The sequence below is a fragment of the Lampetra planeri genome, chromosome 36 (assembly GCF_965212315.1).
Source record: "Lampetra planeri chromosome 36, kcLamPlan1.2.h2, whole genome shotgun sequence".
In the NCBI taxonomy this organism is placed as follows: domain Eukaryota; kingdom Metazoa; phylum Chordata; class Hyperoartia; order Petromyzontiformes; family Petromyzontidae; genus Lampetra; species Lampetra planeri.
The window spans coordinates 9,961,926-9,977,533 of record NC_136142.1 but is presented as its reverse complement, the minus strand read 5'-3'; the positions used below and the strand labels follow the sequence as shown (position 1 = coordinate 9,977,533).

General features: G+C 53.5%; 1 protein-coding gene across 1 annotated transcript in view; it reads left to right on the top strand.

Annotated features, from left to right (window-relative positions):
- LOC144730786 (protein kinase C iota type-like) overlaps positions 1-15,608 on the top strand; it is a 65,230-nt gene continuing 49,622 nt past the window's right edge. The window contains exons 1-4 of the mRNA XM_078611534.1: positions 1-240; positions 12,448-12,569; positions 14,119-14,208; positions 14,764-14,814. Coding sequence (XP_078467660.1) covers positions 170-240; positions 12,448-12,569; positions 14,119-14,208; positions 14,764-14,814 — 334 coding nt within the window. The 5' untranslated portion in view covers positions 1-169. The remainder of the gene's footprint in view (positions 241-12,447; positions 12,570-14,118; positions 14,209-14,763; positions 14,815-15,608) is intronic.

Sequence of the window (15,608 nt, the reverse complement as noted above, 5' to 3'; positions counted from 1 at the left end):
TGTGCCGCCCCCATTGGTGCCGCGCGCCACTCCGGGCCCTGCGACTCTCGCGCGGAACTCCGCGTCGCGCTCCTGAGGAGTCAATTTATTGTCGTTTGTTGTTGTTCTTGGAGTCGTTCCCCCTCCTTAACACCTTCTTTCGTTCATCATCTCATCCGTCGTTCGCTTCATGCCGAGCAGCTCCGGTAGCGACACGATGTCCCAGGAAGAACGCGTGCGGGTCAAGGCGTATTACAACGGGTGAGCTGCTATTACTACACTGCTGCTGTTACTATTACTACTGCTGCTGTTACTATTACTACTGATGCTGCTGTTACTATTACTACTGCTGGTGCTACTACTGTCACTACTCTGCTGCTACTACTACTGGTGCTACTGCCACCAGCGAGAGTTGAAGTTCAGTACCATCACCATCATTACCATCACCACCACCATCATTACCATCACTACCATCATAATGACCACCACCATCATTATCATCACCACCATCATCACCATCATCACCATCATTACCATCATCATCACCATCATTACCATCACCGTCATCACCACCACCACCATCATTATCATCATCGCCGCCGCAGGGGTGTTAATCGAGTACCAACTCTGTCGGGTAAGAAAAAAACCACAATAATCTGTGGGCAGTCCCCCACGTTGTTGTGGATGAACTTTTCCCCGCCGCGAGAATGTGGAATTTACGTTTATTATTGGTGGCAGAGAGAGAGAGCGAGACGGGTACTGCCTGCCGCCAGCCCATCATCTCTTCCGTGGTGGTTAAACTCCCGAGTACCACTTTGTCAGGACTTGGGCGTGTGCTGTAGTTTGAAGGAGTTGAGTCACGCCGCGAGAATGTGGAATGTCCATCTCACCAAGAGCCTGGTAGAGCGCACGCGCGCCCATCATCACCCTTCCGGGGTTCGGGGTCATTAAATCGAGGACTATACTGTACTGTACTGCTTTGTGAGGAAAACCAACAGCTATTGGGTTCGTCTTGCGGATGTACCTGTCCTCGCCGCGAGAATGTGGAATGACCCATCTATTCAGCTTGGAGACAGCGGTCGTGTAACGCGCGCCCATCATCTCTTGCGGGACCCAAGGGTGGTTAAAACGAGTACCGTACTGTACCAACATCTGCACGGAAGTCGGCGGTCTTTATCACGGTCGAGTTCGTCCTCGGCACGGGGATGTGGAATGGCAACACGGGGCCCGGGGGCTGCACACACAGGCGAGACGGAACTGCAAGAGACGCAACGAGTGTGGCGGTCCCGTTGAGTTCCGGTGGCTAGGAGATGTTAACTACCTCGCCTGGTGTACAGGAGGTCGTGGGTTCGATCCCAACCCTGACTCCTGCTGTATATTTGGAGTTTGCGTGTCTCTCTCATCATCACGGTGGCTAGGAGATGTTAACTACCTTACCTGGTCTACAGGAGGTCGTGGGTTCAATCCCGACCCTGACGCCTGCTGCTGTGTATTTGGAGTCTTCGTGTCTCTTTCCCCGTGGTCGCGTGGATTTTTCTCCAGGGCCTCCAGTTTTCTCCTCCACATGTATAATCAACATCACGCGTTTTGAGTATTTGGCTGCGATACATTTCCACTTGATATGCCACTTCGTTGGGCTATTGTTTGTGATAGGCAGGTCGCTTCTGACAAAAAGCTTCGCAGCTCACTGGTCCTTATGCCATACATGGTAAAATAAAAAAACATTGTTTAGTTTAGAGTTGCAGGTGCATTCGGAAAGTTGTCTCTGGGAGGTTCATGGCAGGATAGACAGGTAAGCAACTTGGAGGTAGTGATGGGTGGGACACGTGGTGTGGAGAGTGGAGGAGGATGGGGTAAGCGACTTGGAGGTTGGAAATCAGAGCAGGAGGTAGTGATGAGTGGGACACGTGGTGTGGAGGGTGTAGGAGGATTGGATAAGCAACGTTAAGGTTGCGAAGAGAACTGGGCAGGATAGTGGTGTTCGTGTTTATTGTTATGGGTGTGGGACACGTGGTACCGTGGGTGTTTCGCAAAATGATGGTGAATACACGGTCCTTGATCAATGCACGGCTGGATGAAGGGCCCCTTCCCGCACCCTGCTGGCTGGCCATGGGGCTCGTTTGGCCACACTGAACGCTGGTCGGTGAGCGTTTTGACCAGGCGGTAGTTGAATGTGGGTGTCGACTTGAGCTCGAATCTGTAACCTGTACAGTTCGCGGGATAATTAATTGTGGTTACCTCGCCCCGTCTTGCCATGATAAATACAAAACACGGCACAATCGTTCGCACAAGTAACCGATACATCCTCTCAATATAAAATATAACAGTATGATTTACAATATCCCGTCAGCCCCACATGGCCTTCTGGGAGCAGAGGTTGAGTGCAAGCAACACTATGGGTCATTTGCGACTGTCGGTGTGTCATCGGTGACTTTTGAGTTGTGTCATGACGTGATTCTGCATATAACCTGGGACCCCATATCTCAAAGCAGTGGTTCTTTTTAAACCTGGGGTGCACGCACCACCTGGGGTTACGAGACATGGACTGATTTCTTTAGAAGGTAAATCATCGAAGCACAAATTAATCACGTGCACGCAAGTACAGCTTCTTTGTTTCATCAAACCATTGTATTTATTAACATCGTACATTTTTTTACGATTGAGAACCAAAGGGGTGCAGTAAAGGTTAAGAACCACTGGAGTTTAAATAAATCACGGTCCTTACCTACAAACATCTGTGGCAGTTCGCCTGCATTGCTTTCATGTTAGGCCTGGCTCTGCTGATGATGAAACACTGAATGTCAAAACCAGGCCTGAGTTTTTGCTTGTCATCGAACCAATGCTGCCAAAAATTCTGCACTCTCGCAAGGCCGCGGGACTGATGGGATGTGTAAAAACAACGTTTGTATTTAGTATGTAGAGATAGACAAGTGATGGGAGCCATTGTCTTGGGTCGTGTTGGCCTTGGGTGTGTACGTCGTTGGATATATTGTTTCATTTGCTGTATTGGCTTGGGTTTTATTTAATTTCCCTGGATTGTTTACCCTCTGTTGAATGCACATCTTGTTTGATTGGCCTTGTTGGTTTGAATGGACGAGAGAGTTGAAGAGTTTGTGGCTGGAGTTGATGATTACATTAAGTTGAACAATTTCGGGCTCATGGCTCCGTTTGGGTGGCATAGCCCAGTGCATGTCTATCTTCGAGCACTAGTCCCGTCTCTATCACCACAAGAAGCCCAGTTGTTGTACTGAGTTCAGACTGAAGCACGTGGGGTCTGTGTAACAGAGGGAAGACTGCGGTGCCGAGGAGATGTTATCTCCTTCACCTGTGATCAGGAAGTCGTGGGGTCCATTCTGTCCCTTGCTGTATATTTTGAATCTACGTGTTTTCGCCCTCTCCCCGTGGTGGTCACGCAGTTTGTTCTCAGGGCTCCCTCTGGTTTTCCCCTCCACATTTAGAATCAATGTGTGTTGAGATTATTTGGCTGCTGCTATAAATTCCCGCGTGTGGTGATAATGATGATGACCATATCAGCCATTCCGATGGGCTTATCGTCACGAGTAGCCAGGTCGCCTCTGGAGAAGAGGCTACATAGCTCAGTGGGCTTTAACTTGTAACCAACAAAGTCATCATGCAGCAGAGCTAGACATGGGCTCGGCACCGCTGCCGAGATCCGGGTTTTCACATTTGGGCCTTCCGCCTTCTGCGACGAAGAAGACGTGATGATATCAAGTCCGATCCCTCCTCGGCGCGCTTCACTAAAAACTGGAGCTGAACAAGCCATTGGCCACCCTCTCAATCCGGGCCCACAAATGAGAACTCGAGTTAAATATGTTTATAAATTCGCACGGATTGGTGGTGATAAACTCACTCCTACTGTCCCTAACCTCAAGCCTAAATTCTAACCTATGGCCTAAACGGCCACCCCTAACCTAAAACCTAAACACTAACCCTAACCTAAAACCTAAACATTAACACCTACCTCTTTGGTTTTTTCGGTTAGGTCATGTAGGCATAAAATAAAAGAAATCACGACGTTTCGGGCGCAACACAAGCGTCCGTCATCAGGTGGGAAAGCATGGTCTGTTGCTGAGGCAGACTGTTTTAATAGGGTAAACCTAACCTTAACCTATAGCCTAAATGCTAACCCCTAAACATAACCGCAAGCCCTCAATCTGAACTGTAACCCCTAACTCCTAAACCATTGCACGCTAAACCATACTCCTGAATCCATAATTATTTTCATAAACTTTGAATATAACCCCTAAACTTAACCAAAACCCTTCAACCCTAAATGCGAACCCTATACTCCCAAACCCTAAATACTAATAATCTAACCCCCCAAACTATAATTATAACCTAAACCCTACACTATAACCCTAAATCCTAGCTCAAACCCCTAAACCCTTAACCGCTATAACCTAACTCCACAACTGTGAACCACAACCTCTTAGCCTTAACCTTGTAAGGCTAACCTTTAACCCCGCAACCCCCGCATGGAATTCAACGAGGCGGCGTACCTCGCTGCTTAATCGACTGAAGCCCAGGCGGAAGTCTGTGATTGGACGACAGTTGTGTTCTGTGATTGATTGACAAACCCATTCTGTGATTCCTCGCGTCCCCTTTCTCCGCAGACTCCACTGTGAGAGGCGGTGGCGGCTGCGGCATTCTGCATGTGACTTGAAACAAACGCAACGCCCACTTGTGCTCTTGTGTGCGCGTGGGGAGCGGAGCGGTAGTCGTGTCGCGGTCAGCGCGCTGTGCTATGAACCCGGCGACCAGAGTTCGATTCCCGCTCACGGCCAACATCGGTGACGATTATCTGAACCGGTCATGGGCCTCCCCTAGGTCGACTCAGCCTCAAATGAGTACCTGGTGCGGTGTGTAGTAAACATCGACACAGGGGAGACAAAGGCGGTCGGGCGTGGTGCTGGCCACCCATCCCATCGTGTGCCGTGGCGGCCTTTATAGGTGCTGCTCGCTAACAGCACTTGCCCCAACGGTCTTCAGTTAAGACTATACAGGGGGATCTTTGACTTAGTGTGTGGCATTAAAGAGTAAAACTATATAATAGGCAATGTTTCGGGCATTGGCCCTTCATCACAGCACACGTGACTTGGATATCCGAGTTGCAGGGAGCAGAGCGACTGAAGGGGAGAGTCACTTTCCCCCCCCTCTCCTGATTTGAGACGACTTCTTAGGCCGAAAGAGCTCAACATTCTTGAGGTTAAACATCTCCGTTTTAACAGCCAAGCAGCTATCACTGTGTGTGCGGGGATGTAAACACACACACGCACATGCGCACAGCAGCGCGTGCTTTTTAGTGTGGCACATGGGCAGTTGGAGTGAATTCAGACGTCGTTCTGCGAAGTCCTCTTCCTGGGCTGTTCCGTCACCCCCCACTGCCAATGCTGCTGATGATCCGTAGACCATGACGGCGTGGGATGTAACTGTGCACGTAACGTATGTTGAACTTCTCTCGCACCGTACGTAGCCAACCCTGCCAATTGGAGATGCGTCCCCCCCCCCCCCCTCGTGTTCAATCCGCTGCTTCTCCGCGCGCTGTCCATGGGGGGGGGGGGGGGGGCTTCTTTGACCATACTTCACCGCATCTGGTCAGCGTGGATTGGTGGAGGCGGGAGGCCATAGCCCTTGGAGCGTAGCAGAGTGCAGCAATGGACGCTGCTGTAATCTGCCCTTTGCTGGGCACAACGTAGCCAGCACCAGCAGGAGCCAGTCGGTGGTGGCTGCTCTGTAACTCCACGGCGATGGGGGTGGGGGGAGGGCGCTCATCCCAAGGACTGCTGATCCAGGCTCAAGCCCATCTTTAACCTCGCCCTTGGCCAACGTTATCGACGGACACGGACGGATGGGGACGGACGACAGAGCTGATGTGGTGTCGCCTTCTTCCAAGTTTGCTTGGGAAGCATTGAAAAACAGCGTCGGGCAAAACTCAAAAATGCCGTGGATTGTCCCAGGTCGGTGCTCTGACGGAGACTCCCTAGCAACACCAGCTGGGTTCACCTCCCCTGTACTGCATGAGGTCCGTGGGCCATAGCGGAATGTAGTGGCATGTTAACGCTTCAACGTATCCGAGACGTCTACAAGATTGCGGGGTGGTGGGGTTGTCTCGTTCACTGCCGAATCTCGGAAACGTGCGCAAGCAGGCTCGGCATTAATTTTATTGTAGAGAGAGGCGTAGTAGCGGTAGTAGTAGTGGTAGCGGCAGTAGTAGTGGCAGTGGCAGCGGTAGTAGTAGCAGTAGCTGAGGCCGTAGTAGCGGTATTGGTAGCGGCGGCAGGTTTGGTAGCAGCGGCAGTAGATAGTGGTCGTCATAGTGGTAGTAGTGAGAGTGAGATACCAGGTTGGGGCCCGTGCACGGGAGTGGCCCTCTGCCATGATCTTTGGTCGTGCCGCTCGCCGCTGGGCACGGAGTCCGACGTTTCGCTGCGCCCGTTGGGGTCGCTGCTTCCCCCCTTTCAGCAAACGAGTTGGATGCACGAAACGAGCTCCCCCCCCCCCTCCCCCGGCACGTGGAGCGGAACGTCGGACTTCGTGCCAAACCACGCCACATCGAGAGAGAGAAGTACAGCAGCACAGCCGGCGCAAGACTGAGCTCAGCAGTAGTAGCATCAGCAGTCGTAGTAGCGGCAACAGTAGTGGTAGTAGGAATAGTGGTAGCAGTAGTCGCAGCGGCAGTTGTAGTAGCAGCAGCTGTAGTAGTAGAAGTAGCAGCAGCAGTAGTAGCAGAAGTAGTAGCAGCAGCAGTCGTAGTAGCAGTAATAGTAGCAGCGACAGCAGTAGTAGCTGCATGTATAGTGGTTGCAGGAGTAGCACTGGCAGCAGTAGTAGTAGTAGCAGCAGTAGTAGCAGAAGTAGCAGCAGCAGTAGTTAGTAGCAGTATTAGTAGTAGCAGCAGTAGTTGCAGCAGCAGTAGTAGCAGAAGTAGCAGTATTAGTAGTAGTAGTTGCATCAGTAGTGGCAGCAGCAGTATCCATAGCAGCAGCAGCAGTATTAGTAGTAGTATTAGTAGTAGTAGTGGCAGCAGTATTACAATCAGTAGTAGTAGCAGCAGTATTAGCAGCAGTAGTAGTAGTGGCAGCAGTAGTGGCAGCAGCAGCCTCGTGGCGTCTGGAAATTCTGGTTCAGCCCGTTTCTGTGACCGGTCCTAGGCGGGCGTTTCCGGGGTGGCTGTGAGAGGGAGAGAGGGGGGGTGGGGAGGAGACGCGCCGAGCTCCTGGCGCCGCGCTGAGAACTCAGGTGGGCTAAAAATAGCCGCGCAGGTGAAGTTGACTGCATCCATCCGCAGCGAACATTCCTCTCTCTTCCCCAGCGAAAACATCGTCAACAGCACGAAACAGCCCCCCCCCCCAGTTGCCAATGGGAGTTGAGAGTGGAAGCGTGCGTAAGAGCTCATTGGAAATCTAGTTTAGCCGCCGCTGTTTCTGTGGTGTGTGTGTGAGCAGCAAGTGGGGTGAGTAGGTAGGTAGGTGGGTGGTGAGGGTAAGCAGGTGGGTGGGTGAGTGGGTGAGTGAGTGAAGAGGAAGGTCGATGGGAGAGTTAGTGGGGTGGGTGGGTGAGTTTGTCGGGGGGTGAATCAGTGAGTGCAGTTGGTGGGTGAGTTGATACTTTAGTGGGCTTTGCCTGGTGGGATAGGGATGGTTTGGTTTTATTTGTATGTCAATCTAGATTTGATGTTGTGGTGACTGCAGGGATCCATACTCTTTGATTATTTCGGTAAAGTCACGTAGGTATAAAATAAATTGATGATTGCTTGTGTTGCAAGCAATCTTATCGTGTTTTTGTATTGTTTGTTAATAATAATTCTAATGTACAATGCGCATTCCACCCTAGGATCCCAATGCGCAATGCATGAACAGAAGGAAACAAACAGAACCCACGGTAATCCGACCAAACAAGAGAGGGAAGGCCACTTTAAGTAATATTTAAAAAATACTTTTTTTAAAACACGCTTTAATGAAATGTACCGTACTAGTAATGGAAGAACTCCACGACTCCAGGAACTGGGCACAAAGCTTGCCATAACGTAAGGGGCCGTGGTGATTTACAGCCAATGTCAGTTGAGCGTGGACAATTAGACCCAAGCTGAATCATAACATATAAAACATAATGTTTAAAATATTTTTTTTTATAGAATATAGCATTGTCATCAGTATGACATAAGTATACCAAGTTTGCAGTCCATACCACATTGGGAAGTGGGTTAAAATTGAGTTACAAGATTTGAGGATACAACAACAGAGTGAGTTAATTAAAAAAGTGTGTAATAAAAACGAGATGGGGTTTCAAAGCAGATTTAAATATATCTACCGACTCTAATTTCCTGATTTCAAGTGTTGTTGTAACGTTCTTACCCATCTGTCGACAATGAGCTGGATAGCTCATCGGATTCCTCCAGTATAAATAAATATTCTGATTCTATTTGTGAGAGAGCGGGCGAGTATCTGGTTGGTCGTGTGAGTTTGTAGGAGATTGGGCAGTCAGACGTTTGTTGGATGGGCCAGTTGGTGTGTGAGTTTGTGGATAAGTGGGAGTGTGAGTAAGGGCACGAGAATGTAGTTGTGGATGGGTTTATGAGTGAGTGAGTTGGTAGATGAGTGAGCAGGCAGGTGGGCACATCATTGTTTGTAAGAGTGGTGGTAATGCGAGCCTTGGACACTTAAAGATTGCCCTCTGGAGGAGGCTCGTGAAGGACGCTGCTACTGAGCAGTTGGAGGCAGTCGCCCTCCAGCAACAACGGAGGGCAGAGGAGCGACGCTCACAACAACGAGGGGTGTGCCGGCCAGCTAAAATCCAGCAAGTTGGCATAGTAGGGGGTACAGTTGATGCATCTACCGGTCATCTCATTCAGCCAACCCATGGTACTTGGGTCCTGTCAGCGAGCCTTCGACACTTCACGTGGCCTCAAAGTGCACCTCAAGTTCAAGTTAATTTATTACGTATAGCCTGGCACAGGCGCCGTGGCACATAGCCTGGCACAGGCGCCGTGGTGACGTTACTGTCACTTAGTGGCGAATGGCGGTTGTGTTGGTATTCGTGGCAGAGTGGTTTGCACACTGCCCCTTTATTCAACCGACCTAGGTTCGTTTCTTGGTCATTGATAGCTGACGAGTGTTACCTTGACGAGTGTTACCTGCGCTAAGTGGCGGTCCTCCCCGATCTCGACTCAGCTCCTGATGAATCCCTGGCGCCATGCGCCCCGGCCACATCGCCTGTTGTCCATCGCAACTTGACGCTCGATAGCAACACTTACCTAAACAGTCTCTACGGGGTTTCTTTGTGTGCGTGTGTTTATGAGTGGGAAGGTGAGTGACTGTGTATGCGAATGGGGAAGTGAGTCGATTATTGAGTGGCTTGGTGGGCTCGTGGGTTGGTGAGTAGGTGGGTGAATGGCTGTGTGGGTTGGTGAATAGGAGGGCGTGTGGGTGAATGGATGAGCGGATGGGATGGTCGGTGAGCGGTGCTGTAGCGGTTAGCACGCTGCGCTACGAACCTGGCTACCTGAATTCGATTCCCGCTCTCAGCCAACACCAATCACGATTGTCTAAACCGGTCTTGGACCTCCCCTAGGTCGACTTCGCCTCAAATGAGTACTTGTTGCGTTGTGTAAACATCGCCACTAGGGAGACAAAGGCGGTCGGGCGTGGTTTTGGCCACCCCACACCCCCCTTCTGTACTGTGCCAGCCTTCATAGGTGCTCACTTACAGCACTTGCCCCAATAGTCTGTTAAGGCTATTCGTGGGAGCTTTGGGTTAATGGGTGAGCAGCTCGAGGAATGGGTGGGCTCGTGGGGTAAGTCGGTGGATGAGGATGATGAGTGAGCGAGCGGGTGAACACGAGCGAGTGAATGGGATGATGAGTCAGCGGGACGATGAATGAACAGCGAGCGGGTGAACACGAGCGAGTGGGGGCGGCTCTTTGAGTGGGCGAGCTCATGAGTGCTCAGGCTGCTGTGCGAGCTGATGAGTGAGCGCGTGAGCGGGCGGGGGAGGGAGGAGTTCTTTGCTGCTGGTGAGGAGGAGGAGGTGTGTGGGTGCGAGGAGGAGTCGCCGTCGCTATGGACGACGCTTACGACTGCGTCCCCCCCCCCCCCGCTGGAAGCTGGAATGCGTGACCTGCATACGACCCCCCACTGCACGCGCGAGATTCCGCACACAGCCTGCCGGCCAGCGGTCACTCCTGCACTGAGCAGGCCTGCTGAGTGGGGACTGGTCAGTCGGCCTGCACAGTGGGGACCGGTCACTCGTCCTGCTCAGTGGGTACTGGTCAGTGGGTACTGGTCAGTCAGCCTGCTCAGTGGGGACTGGTCAGTGGGTACTGGTCAGTCAGCCTGCTCAGTGGGGACTGGTCAGTGGGTACTGGTCAGTCAGCCTGCTCAGTGGGTACTGGTCAGTGGGTACTGGTCAGTCAGCCTGCTCAGTGGGGACTGGTCAGTGGGTACTGGTCAGTCAGCCTGCTCAGTGGGTACTGGTCAGTGGGTACTGGTCAGTCAGCCTGGTCATTGGGTACTGGTCAGTGGGTACTGGTCAGTCAGCCTGCTCAGTGGGGACTGGTCAGTGGGTACTGGTCAGTCAGCCTGGTCAGTGGGGACTGGTCAGTGGGGACTGGTCAATCAGCCTGCTCAGTGAGACCTGGTCAGTGGGGACTGGTCAGTGGTACCTTCTCAGTGAAACTGGTCAGGATACAGCCTCTTGCCCTGACCTTAACCCTGACTTGGTTTCCTACGAGGCTAAACCATGGCTCTCACCCTTGCTCTAAATCCAACCCTAGCCCTGACCACCGCACACTACTCACGCACACTCTGCACCATGCACACTGTACAGACAATACAAACGAGTCGGGCAGTAGGACTGAGACGGCGCACTGCAGACGGAGGCAGCTTTAACGCGTTGGAGAGCGCGCCCACAGAGACGCACGGTGCAAGCGGGGAGCGAGGGAATCGCATCCCGAATCATGAGAATGCACGCGGGGGTCTGGGAGGGGGCGGTGGTCTGGGAGGGGGTCTGGGAGGGGGCGGGGGGTCTGGGTTCGGGTGAGGATGGTACTGTCTGTTCTAGACCGACCGGCTGTGAAACCTGGTTCCCTGCCTGTGGGATGCGTTGTGTAACGCACGCATGTCCATGCGAGTTCCAGTGTGGTTGTGGTGTGTGTCTGTGCTTGTGACTTTGTGTCTGTGTGTCTGTGCTTGTGACTTTGTGTGTACGTGCGAGTACGCCCTTAATATGTGCTCGCTAACAGCACTTGCACTAGCAATCTGTTGAAGGCTATTTGGGTGATCTTTGTGTGCGCGCGGCGGGGGAGTGGTGGCGGAGCGGTTAGCGCACTTTGCTACGAACCCGTCGACGTGACTCCACTTCCCGGCCACGGCCAACATCAGCGGTAAGTGACGTCCCAACCGGGCCTGGGCCTCTCTGCCCCCTACATCGACTCGACTTTTCAATGAGTACCCGCTGAAGCGTGTGGAACAACAGTACTGGGGAGACAAAGGTGGTCCTGATCTCGTGCTGTCTGCACCATCTCCCTTGTACGATCCGCAGGCCTGAACAGGCGCTCGCTGACAGCAATTCTTGCCTCAACAACGGCCTGTTGGAAAGGCTACACGGGGGGCGGGGGATTGTGGTTGGCCCATTTGTAGTTCGTGCCATGAGTGGATCAAAGTGGCAGAACGATTCAGTCCATCATCAGCAGCAGCACTCCTCTATAGCAGGCAGCGCCAGCATCATCTGCAGAGGCAGCTGTTTCAGCAGAAGCACCATCGGCAACAGCATCTTAATCAGCAGCAACTTGTTCTTATTATCATCAGCATTGCTATTGTGAGCAGCAGTATCATCAGCAACATCAGCATGATTATCATCACCTGCAGCAGCAGCCGGAGCTCTTTCATTACCAACACAAACAACATCATCATCTGTAGTAGCAGCAGTAGCCGACGTTTCGTTATCAGCAGAGGCAACATCCTTCTGTCGTTAAACGTGAGTACTTCCTTGTGGGGCATTCAGCAGTTGGTTGTAGGCCTTGGGGAGAATATCCCCCACCCACCATAGGAATGTGGAATTGCCCTCCCGGCCAAGAGAAGCCAATGGGAATCGGCATTGCCCAATGTTCGTTTGAGCGGGGAGACACTTTAACTCTTTGGACTTTGAACGCCACAAATCCTCACAGTCACAGCCTCCCCCATGCCTGAAGCTTGGAGCGACTTTCGCGCTGTATCATGGGCGTGTCATAAACACATGCGGGGAATTGGTGCCACTGATTTTCTCAATTTTAGCCCTACATTTCTCCGTCGCCCGTCTGTGTCTGTTGCACATCTGCGTCTCCGTCGTGCGACTGCTTCTTCATCGTGCGACTGCGTCTGTTGCTCATCTTCGTCTCCTGTGTGGTGTGTCTCTGCGTTCCTCTGTGTATAACTCCTTGTGCCTCTGTGTGTCTGTGTCCACGTGCCCCAGGGACGTGCTGATCACACACGTGCGGCCCGGCACGAGCTTCCCGGGCCTGTGCGGCGACGTGCGGGAGATGTGCTCCTTCGACAGCGAGCAGCTCTTCACGATGAAGTGGATCGACGAGGAGGGTGAGGGACCCACATGAGGCCGATGACGACGATGATGAAGATGATGAAGATCATGATGACGACGACGACGATAATGACGACGACGATGATGCCGAGGACGACGATGATGACGACGACGATGACGACGACGATGATGACGACGACGATGATGATGACGATGATCACGATGATGATGACGACGATGATGACGACGATGATGACGACGATGATGATGATGATGACGATGACGACGACGATGATGACGACGATGATGACGACGACGGTGATGACGATGATGATGACGATAATGATGCCGATTAGTTTTTGAGAGAGCCGCCCTCCCGGATGCCAGGGGCATCCCGAAGCATTGTGCGTCACAATCTCACCTCAACGCATTTTAAAGGGCACCCCCAGTGGCAGCTTTCCTCGTGCGGCACAAAGTGACTCGGCAGTGGGGCCCGCCAGCGAGTTTTAGTCTCCTGGTAGGGGGAGATGATCGCTGCCGTGTGGAACCCCAATTGAGTCATTTTTAGTAATCTTAAAATGCCTCTTCCTCTTCTTCCACCATCTCTTCGCCAACCAAGATTGACTCATTCGCCATCTGCTCCCTCCCTCCCCCACCCTCCCTCCCCACCCTCCCTCCTCACCCTCCCTCCCCACCCTCCCTCCCCACCCTCCCTCCTCACCCTCCCTCCCCACCCTCCCTCCCCACCCTCCCTCCTCACCCTCCCTCCTCACCTTCCCTCCCCACCCTCCCTCCCCACCCTCCCTCCCCACCCTCCTTCCTCAGCAACCTGCCTCCCATCCTCGCCCCCTCCACCCTCCATTCCCCCACCCTCCCTTCTCACCATCCCTCCTCAGTCCCCTCCCTCCCATTCTCCCTCCCACCCCCCGTCTCTCCTGCCCCCCCCTCCCTCCCTCCCTCCCTCCCTCCCTCCCTCCCTCCTCACTCGTCGTCCCAACCTAGCCCACAACAACCGTATTCTTCCAGCCAATCGTCGCCTCCTCCTCGTCATACAACTCAGCCGAGTTTGAAGTCCACAAGCGGTGGTTCTTTGTCTGACTCCCCCCACCCCGCCATGGGAATGTGGAACTTCCACTTTTGGTATCAAGACAGCCGCAGAATGTGTTAGCGAGCACCTGGCAAGTTCTCTCGGCACACCACGCTCGGCCGCCTTTGTCTCCCCAGTGATGATGGTTTATACTTCGCACCAGGTAGTCGGTTAAGGCTGAGTGGACCTTGGGGAGGCCCTCTCGACTGGTTAAAATATTCGCAACCATTGCGTTTTTCGGATCGCGACGTGCGTTCTCTGGAACGATGTCCGACGTTTTAACACCATCGGCGACGGGGGGGTGAGGTTGGGGGGCCCCATTTCAAATTGGTTCCTGAAGATGGTCCCAGCTCAGGGATTGAAAACGTCTGACTTCGTGCTGAACGATTCCAAAAGCGCAGCAGAAGGAGCATCGCAGCCGTGTGAAAACCTGCCCTGACGTACACGCTGACCCCCGATTGGTGACCCCCCCCGTGACCCCATGTGACCCACGTGACCCCCCCCCCGTGTGTGGACAGGCGACCCCTGCACCATCTCGTCGCAGATAGAGCTGGAGGAAGCTTTCCGTCTCTACGAGATCAACAAGGACTCGGAGCTCATTATCCACGGTATGGGCCTTCCCCCCCTCCCCCCCCGCCACTACTGGGCCCACCCTGCCCCCCCCCCCCGCTTCGTTCATGGTAAGGGCCCCCCCCCCGCCTCCCGCTATCAGGGTGGTGACGTTGCACGGCCGGGGGAGCGCGTTTCTGCCTCTTTGCCGCAGAGGTTGGCGCGCTTGAGCCATGGCGGCTGCCCCCCAGTTAGACGCTGCGGGCGTGACGGGGGAAGCGCGTGTCGACGCTCCTCCCCGCTGCACCAGGCGTCGTGGTGGCGGCTCAAGATCCCCGCGCCGTTGTCGGGAGGGGAGGGGGGGCGGGTGCCGGGAGCGGGGGTCACGTGCCCGCGTGTCCCGGCTCCACTTTTCGTCAAGTTGTGCGGGAAGATGACCAACCGCAAGTTGCTTTAATCGTGGAAATACCCGCGGAGCAACGTCGCCCTCAACTGACAGACTAGCCGCCTGTGAAACAGCGCCGTTTTCTTGATAGCCTTGCGCGATAAGAGGACGACCAGTTCTACTGATTATTAATTTATTCATCTGATTTGCATGCCGTGTGTGTGTGCAGTATTCCCAACAATCCCAGAGAGACCAGGAATGCCGTGTCCAGGAGAGGACAGTATGTACCCACCCACACGATCACACGACCACCCGCACACACACACTAACATACTTTCACACACATTTACACAACAACAACAACCGCCATTCGCCACTAAGTGGCGGTGACGTCACCACGACGCTTGTGCCAGGCCAAATGCACCTTGAGGCCACGTGAAGTGTCGAACGCCCGCTGGCAGGAGGTCACGGGGCAGACCCAGCAGGTGCCACTGGTCGACTGACCGAGATGACTGGCTGATGCACCACCTTTGCCCCCTACTGTACCAACTTGCTGTGCTTTAGCCACCCGGCGCTCCGCTCGTTGTTGTGAGCGTCGCTCCTCCGCCCTCCGTTGTTGTTGTAGGGTGACTGCCTCCAACTGCCCAGTAGCGTCCTTCACGAGCCTCCTCCACTGAGGCCGATCTTGACACCGCTGGTACCAGTCATCGGCAAGTCCACTCAGCTCCACGTCCTCCTGTACTACATCACTCCATATCTTCTGTAGCCCGTGCCGCGCCCGTTTAGCCCCCTCGATCCGGCCGAACAAAAGCTGTTTAGGCATGCGGTGGCTGGGCATGCGGGCTACATGACCCAGCCAACGCAGCCTTGCCTGCCGGAGGAGCTCACCGATGGGACTTTGCCCAGATCTTTCAAGGATTTGTGAGCTCCTCACACAATCCAGCCTGGTTAAACCCAGGATGGATCGTAGGCAGGCCAGCCTAAATGTTTCCAACCGGCGAACATTTACACACACACACTAACACACACAAACAATAACATACTCGCACACTGACATACACTAACACACTCTCA